This window comes from Lathyrus oleraceus, chromosome 5 (genome assembly GCF_024323335.1).
Source record: "Lathyrus oleraceus cultivar Zhongwan6 chromosome 5, CAAS_Psat_ZW6_1.0, whole genome shotgun sequence".
NCBI classification, from domain to species: Eukaryota; Viridiplantae; Streptophyta; class Magnoliopsida; order Fabales; family Fabaceae; genus Lathyrus; species Lathyrus oleraceus.
Window position 1 is genome coordinate 494,691,582 of NC_066583.1, and position 8,333 is coordinate 494,699,914.

General features: G+C 28.8%; 1 protein-coding gene across 1 annotated transcript; it reads left to right on the forward strand.

Moving 5' to 3' along the window:
- Positions 1–5,639: 5,639 nt before the first annotated feature.
- On the forward strand, positions 5,640–8,087 carry LOC127085689 (beta-galactosidase-like). The gene has a single exon (XM_051026186.1). The coding sequence runs from the start codon at positions 5,652–5,654 to the stop codon at positions 8,085–8,087; it is 2,436 nt and encodes an 811-aa protein (XP_050882143.1). The 5' UTR covers positions 5,640–5,651.
- The last annotated feature ends 246 nt before the right edge of the window (positions 8,088–8,333 follow it).

Below are 8,333 nucleotides of genomic sequence, written 5' to 3' on the forward strand. Positions count from 1 at the left end.
GCCAGAATTTTCTACAAGTTAATTTAAAAATTAAATGTCCAATTATCAAATTTTAAATAATATATTAAAAATTTCACATATCGTAAGTTAAAATCATTTTTCTTTAGTTTAAACATTAATGTAAGTTGTGGTAACAATAAAAGTTATTTGAGCAACCACCCGATCTCTTTCAACATTTCTACCATGAAAAATTGTATCATTCTTACAGAGCAAAATGACCCGTATATTTGCAAACAAGATGTTATACCTCATGAACAACATTATAGCTTGTTTAGTTTTTCATTGAAAATTAGTAAAATTATAGTGAAACAACTCAAAAACACATATAATCCGGGACGGAGTCAGAAATTTTAAACTGTGAGGACAATATATTATTATATGAATTTATTTCCATTTATTTTTAAAACATAAATATATATTATATTTTTTTTAATGAAATTTATATCTAAAAAAATATTTAATATATTATAAATCTTTTATTTTTGTAATTTCCTAAATTTTATTATAAAAAATAATATTTTTTTTGTATGCATTTTTTATAAGATCATAATATTAATATAAAATCCTATAAATCAATTTTTTTAAAGGTTTAGGGAAAAAATATTTTGAAGTTATACAAAAAAAAATGGAATATATTTAGTATGCCATATTTTGATTTAATTATTTACAGTGAAAATAAAAAAACTCACATTAATTTCAAAGAATACCCTAAACAAATATTCATATATTTTATAAATTTTAATAATATATTCATAATAATAATATTATTTCAATTAATTTAAAATCTACTAATATATATATATATATATATATATATATATATATATATATATATATATATATATATATATATATATATATATAATTTGTTTTTTGAGAAATATAGTGGGGGCAAATGCCCCCATACCAATGCATGTGCCTCCGTCCCTACTTATAATTGCTTCAAAAAATTCATATTTAAAGCTTGTTATTAATTTCTAATAAAAAACTTGCACCACACATTTTATTTTTCTTTTAAACAATAAATTGTAGTTTTATGTGTCTTTTATTTCTTTCTCTTTTTTTAGGTATAAGTGTGTTTTGTAAGTCTTACATATTTATCTTTATCCTGATATTTTCTTAGATCAAATTTTATATATTTATTAGGATAATTATTTTTATGAAATATTTTATCACAAGTGTGAAAGATATGAAAGCATATTAGTGCATGTGAAATTTATCATTAGAATTCAATGTATACATTAACTTATGCGATAAGTTATATATATATATATATATATATATATATATATATATATATATATATATATATATATATATTAAATTTACCGCCATAAATTAATGTCTAGTTCCGTTCATTGGATAATAGTAATTGATTGACATTTAAAATTCATTAAAATAATAATTATGATATATTATTTAGATTTAGATTTCAAATTGTTAAAGGCAATGACGTTTTAGCTTTGAACCAATATTGATTCAACACAAACTTCTATTTTTAATATATTACTTACAAGTTTTTATTATTTTTTGATTTCCATGACTCTTATTATAAATCTTTAGTAGCTTCCCCTAAATTTTAAGCCAATGTATTATCAATATGACTTGTAAATGGATATTTTTATAAGTTACGAAAAATTATATTATTAAAGTTAAAATCATTTTACTTATTTAAAAATTTAATTTTCTGGAAGGATATGCTTTTATGGCATTCCTAATATAAAGTGGAATTGTATTCAAAACTTAAAGTTATTTGATTTTAATAACAAAAAAGAGTATTTTGTCGAACTTAATGTAAGGAATACAAATAAATGTGATGAATTAAAATGATAAAATATAACTAAACTACTAGGTGAAGAGTTAAAAGGATAACCAGTTATATATAAAAGTACGAAATATGTCAAATAATTTCACAAAACAAACAATAAAGTTGATATAATTTTGTATTTATGTTATTTATGTATTCATTTTACCACTTACATTGCATGAGATTTATATCTTTTATTAAAAAACCAAATGAATGGAATGAATGTGATAAAATCCTCTTGGTAGAGGAACTATGTCTTGTGATACTCTCCCCTAAATCGGTTTGACAACATGCATCTATCCACCAAAATATCATGAGTGATAGTTGAACCATGTTAAAATTCCTTAGTAATATAAATAAGTCTTATGATGCTATCCCCTAAGTAGGATTTACAACAATCATCTACGCGCATATGTATCATTAAAAGAAGTAGGGCCACGTTAAAATCCTTCTAGTTAAAGGACTAAGTATTGTAAACTCTCCCCTAAATCAAATAGAATCTCTATGTGTTGGCATATATTTAAAATGAATTGGACCACATTAAACTCATTTGAAGAAAGAGGCTAACTCTTGTGATACTATCATTTAACAATGTTCGTGTTCGACTGTGATTTTCAACAAATCTACCTCTCGTGGAAAGACATATGGCTTTATTTAAACTGCACCAAAAACAAAAGGCATCAATTTTTGCATTATTCACCCCTAATATAGACCGTGTCTTATGATTAACAAGTTTACATTTCTATTAAAGAAGTTGGTATGGTACACTTTATAACTCATGCCAGAAAATTTTACCTTATACCCCTACATTTATCCTTATACCCCTACATTTTATAAAAAATACCAATTTTATCCTTATATATTTTTAAATAATTTATTATTTTATTATTTAAATATTTTTTAAATTTTATTTTACATACCGGAAGACTTTGTAAAAGAATTCCGGTAGTCATTTTTCACGTATTTTTTAAACTTTTTTTTATGTACCAGAATACTTTACAAAAGAGTTCCGGTACACAAAAATTGACTACCGGAACTCTTTTACAAAGTCTTCTGGTATACAAAAAAAAAAGTCAAAAAATGTTTGAAAAATGAGTACCGGAACTCTTTTGCAAAGTCTTCCGGTTCACAAAAATTGACTACCAGAACTCTTTTGCAAAGTCTTCCGGTATACAAAAAAATGATAAAAAAAATTTGAAAATGACTACCGGAACTCTTTTGTAAAGTCTTCCGGTACATAAAATTTGACTACCGGAACTCTTTTGCAAAGTCTTCCGGTACACACAAAAAAATGTTTAAAAAATATTTGAAAAATGACTACCGGAACTCTTTTGCAAAGTCTTCCGGTACATAAAAAAATATTAAAAAAATACTTGAAAAATGACTACCAGAACTCTTTTACAAAGTCTTCCGGTACACAAAAATAAAATTTTAAAAATATTTAAAAAATAAAATAATAAATTAATTAAAAATATATAAGGATAAAATTGGTATTTTTTATAAAATGTAGGGGTGGAAGGATAAATGTAGGGGTATAAGGTAAAACTTTCCTCATGCCAACAAAGAAACTGAGTATCCAAAACCCTACCAAAATATAAAAAATGGCAACATAAAAACAACACTTATTTATAACAAATAAATAAATAAAACCACTAAGAGATGAGGGAGATATATTAGTACCGGGATAAACATTAAGATTTACTTGAGAAATAGTAATTCCTATGTGATTATATATAGAACATTGAGAAATTTTCCCCATTAAATGGTCGTAGATTTCTAAGAAGATACAATTCTTCAGATATAAATTATATTCTTCGTACTCGTGAAAAAGCTCGAAATACCAAATGAATATCTCGTTAATTAAGAAAATATACAACTGGTAGTTCATCTGATAAAAGAAGAACCATTTATCTATAAACTACAATATGTGATATCATAGAGATACTACAATGTAAATTGTTTTTGACAACAACAACAAAGCTTTTAGAGATCAGACTGGTACATTCTCTTTGAAAAAAATATCAACTAGTAAAGAGAATTCTTCTCAAGAGAAATTATAAACCTCATCGTGTTGGCTTCGACACAATAAACACACTTATAACAAGCAAAAATATTTCTTTGTCCATCGGGCATGAACACACCAATTAGAAATACACAGCTCATACAAATCTCGCTCCTAGGTGCTGGTGGACCAAAATAATTTCATTAAGAATTTAACCCTTAATAACCACTTGCTTTAGGGCTTTGGACAGACATGAGGGTTAAGGATATGATCATGACCTCAAACAAAACTAGCCTAGATTTCAAATATGGACCCTGCAACTCGTTACACGGGTCAAACATGCCATTTAGACTAGGATAACTATTTCTAAAGCATATCACCCTTAAGAACCTCATGCTTAGGGGATGTGGATATGAATGAAGAGAAAATAATCTCGGGTCACTCATGGACTATGTTAAATAAAAATCTATATCGATCAATCTATCATTATCTCAACACGTATTATTTCGAAGTATAAAATATGAACAAGTTCAACTTATAAATCGACACACTATGGACAACTATTTTAAATACCTTTTAATCTAAATCTTAATTTCACTAAACCTTCGACATCTCCACAGTTAAATGACGTCTCTCTATTTTGAACAAGAACAATAAGTTATATATGCCACATATTATAACAGATCTCTGAAAGTAAAATCATATTTTCAAGTACGGGTCGAGTATGAAACCATCATAATATAATTTTTTTACTATATATTAACCATTGCAAATTATATTTTAAATATATAATAATAAAATATTTTTGTTGGTATAACTAAAATATATAATTGAATGGTATAAGTTATCAATGGCAGATTCATAATTTTTTAATAATAGGGGCAGTAAAATAGTTTCTAATATGAACATTTATAAAGAATTAATAAGCATATATTAAATAGTAAGGTATTTAATTTTTAATATAAGACACAATTTGCTTCACTTTGCATGTTTAACGTTAAGAGATTGATAAAAATAATTTTAAAAAAAAGTTTATTACTTTAAATTTCAATATATCTTTTTTATTTATATAATAAAATATTTTTAATAAAAATAATAATTTGATATAAGGAGACAACTACTGTTTTTTTGTGTGAAAGTAAAATCAAAATTATAAGTTATTTAAAGAGTTATTTTTTATGTGGAGGATTAGATTCGATATTGTCATATACATATCAAATAGATTATGTTAGCAAACTTTTTCTTGTCTATATAAAATACATGATATAATTAGATCTTCTCGTGTTTTATACCGTTCATTCATCTTATATTTGTATTTATCTTATCCTAAACCATCAACTAACCCTGAATAATTTGTAATCAATATTTTGGAATTATATCTCTTTTACTATATATAAATTATTATAATAGCAAATTTAAATATGCTAATTTAGATATATGCGACAAGCATAATTTTGTTATTCCGTAGTTTTATGTACACTTTGGTTGAAGATTTTTTTGTGTCATTCATTATTTCCATTACTTAAATTAAAAATTAATAATTGTATTTGGATAAACAAAGTTAAATATTTGAAGATTTTTAGAACATATAGGTTGTATTTGACGAGTTCTTACTCACTCCTTGGGTGTCTTTTTTTTCTTGTGACCAACACATATAACATACTTTTTATGAAGAGAAATCTAATTTAGAATATTGATTAGATAGTTCAACACTATTTTTGGGGAACAACCAAACTACATTTTCCTATATAATTCATTTTCTCAATAATAATATTTCAATAAAAGATGGGAGAATCATACATGTTCAAAATGGGTTTGTTATCTTGTTATAGCATTCTCTTAATGAGTATGATTATGTTGCACTCGTGTTTTGCCATAGAGGTTACTTATGATTCAAAAGCTCTAATTATCAATGGAGAAAGACGTCTTATTTTTTCAGGTGCAATCCATTATCCAAGAAGCACTGTGGAGATGTGGCCCGACCTTATTCAAAAGGCCAAAGATGGTGGCCTTGATGCCATTGAAACTTATATATTTTGGGATCGTCACGAACCTGTTCAACGTGAATATAATTTCTCAGGAAATTTGGATTTTGTCAAATTTTTCAAGCTTATCCAAGAAGCTGGACTATATGCCATTATGAGGATTGGTCCTTATGCATGTGCGGAATGGAACTACGGAGGATTCCCATTGTGGCTTCACAATATTCCTGGGATCGAGCTAAGAACAAATAATGAGGTTTACAAGAAAGAAATGCAGATTTTCACCACAAAGATCGTGAATGTGGCAAAAGAAGCAAATCTGTTTGCATCACAAGGAGGTCCCATTGTTCTAGCTCAAATTGAGAATGAATATGGAGATATCATGTGGAATTACAAAGATGCTGGGAAGGAATACGTTAAATGGTGTGCTCAAATGGCTCTAGCACAAAATATTGGGGTTCCATGGATCATGTGTCAGCAAGGTGATGCTCCCCAACCTATCATCAATACTTGCAATGGATACTACTGTCATAATTTTAAACCTAATAACCCAAAAAGTCCTAAAATGTTCACTGAAAATTGGATTGGTTGGTTCCAAAAATGGGGTGAAAGGGTTCCCCATAGAAGTGTTGAAGATTCAGCTTTCTCAGTTGCACGCTTTTTCCAAAATGGAGGTGTATTAAACAATTACTACATGTACCATGGAGGAACCAACTTTGGCCGCACATCAGGTGGACCATATATAACAACATCTTATGACTATGATGCACCGATTGATGAGTATGGGAATTTGAATCAACCAAAATGGGGACATCTTAAGCAACTTCATGCAGCAATTAAATTGGGTGAAAATGTTCTTACAAATTATATATCAGTAAATGACAAGGATCTTGGCAATGGAATCACACTTACAACATACGCCAATTCCACAGGCGCAAGGTTTTGTTTCCTAAGCAATAATGACACTAACAAAGATGCAAATATTGACTTACAAAATGATGGTAAATACTTTGTTCCTGCCTGGTCCGTCACCATTCTTGATGGATGTAACAAAGAAATTTTCAATACGGCAAAAGTTAATAGTCAGACCTCAATAATGGTGAAAAAGAGTGGTGATAATAGTTCTAATGAACTCACTTGGGAATGGAAAATGGAGCCAAAGAAAGACACCATGAATGGAAAGGGAAATATTAAAGCACATCAGCTCTTGGAGCAGAAGGAACTAACCTTGGATGCTAGTGACTATTTATGGTACATGACTAGTGTTGATATCAATGACACTTCAATTTGGAGCAATGCAACTCTCAGTGTGAACACTATGGGGCATACACTTCATGGTTATGTTAATAGGAGGTATATAGGATACCAATTTAGCCAATGGGGAAATAAATTCACTTATGAAAAGAAAGTTTCTTTGAAGAATGGAACAAACATTATAACTTTGCTTAGTGCCACTGTCGGGCTTGCAAACTATGGTGCATGGTTTGACGAGATAAAAACAGGCATATCAGGTGGCCCTGTTCAATTGATTGGAAAAAATAATGTTACTATGGATTTGTCAACCAACCTTTGGTCTTATAAGGTTGGTTTGAATGGTGAGAGGAAACGTTTATATGATTCGCAACAACATCTCAGTGTATCATGGAACACTAGATCACCTCATATTCCTATTGGAAAACCTATGACTTGGTATAAGGCAGAGTTTAAAGCCCCTTTTGGAACAAACCCTATCGTGGTGGACTTCCAAGGCCTAGGTAAAGGACATGCTTGGGTGAATGGACATAGCATTGGTCGTTATTGGGCTTCTTGGGTTACAGCTACAAATGGATGCAGTGACACGTGCGATTATCGGGGAAAATATGTAAAGGAAAAGTGCAACACTAATTGTGGAAGTCCATCGCAAAGGTGGTATCATGTACCAAGATCATTCTTGAATGATGACATGAACATATTGGTTTTATTTGAGGAAATAGGTGGTAATCCTCAGAGTGTTCAGTTCCAAACTGTGACAACAGGAATTATTTGTGCTAATGTATATGAAGGCGCACAACTCAAACTATCATGCCAAAGTGGACAAGTAATTTCACAAATCCAATTTGCTAGCTTTGGGAATCCACAAGGCCAGTGTGGTTCTTTTAAGAAAGGGCCTTGGGAAGCTACAAATACTCAATCTGTTGTGGAAGCTGCATGCATAGGAAAAAGTAATTGTGGATTTATAGTTACAAAAGAAATGTTTAGTGTTCCACTTGGAGTAACAAATAGTACATCTAAATTAGCGGTGCAGGTGACATGTTAAGCCAGAATTTTCTACAAGTTAATTTAAAAATTAAATGTCCAATTATCAAATTTTAAATAATATATTAAAAATTTCACATATCGTAAGTTAAAATCATTTTTCTTTAGTTTAAACGTTAATGTAAGTTGTGGTAACAATAAAAGTTATTTGAGCAACCACCCAATCTCTTTCAACATTTCTACCATGAAAAATTGTATCATTCTTACAGAGCAAAATGACCCGTATATTTGCAAACAAGATGTTATA

Excerpts from the sequence above, each read along its gene's own strand:
- LOC127085689 (XM_051026186.1), top strand. The coding sequence starts at position 5,652 with ATGAGTATGATTATGTTGCACTCGTGTTTTGCCATAGAGGTTACTTAT.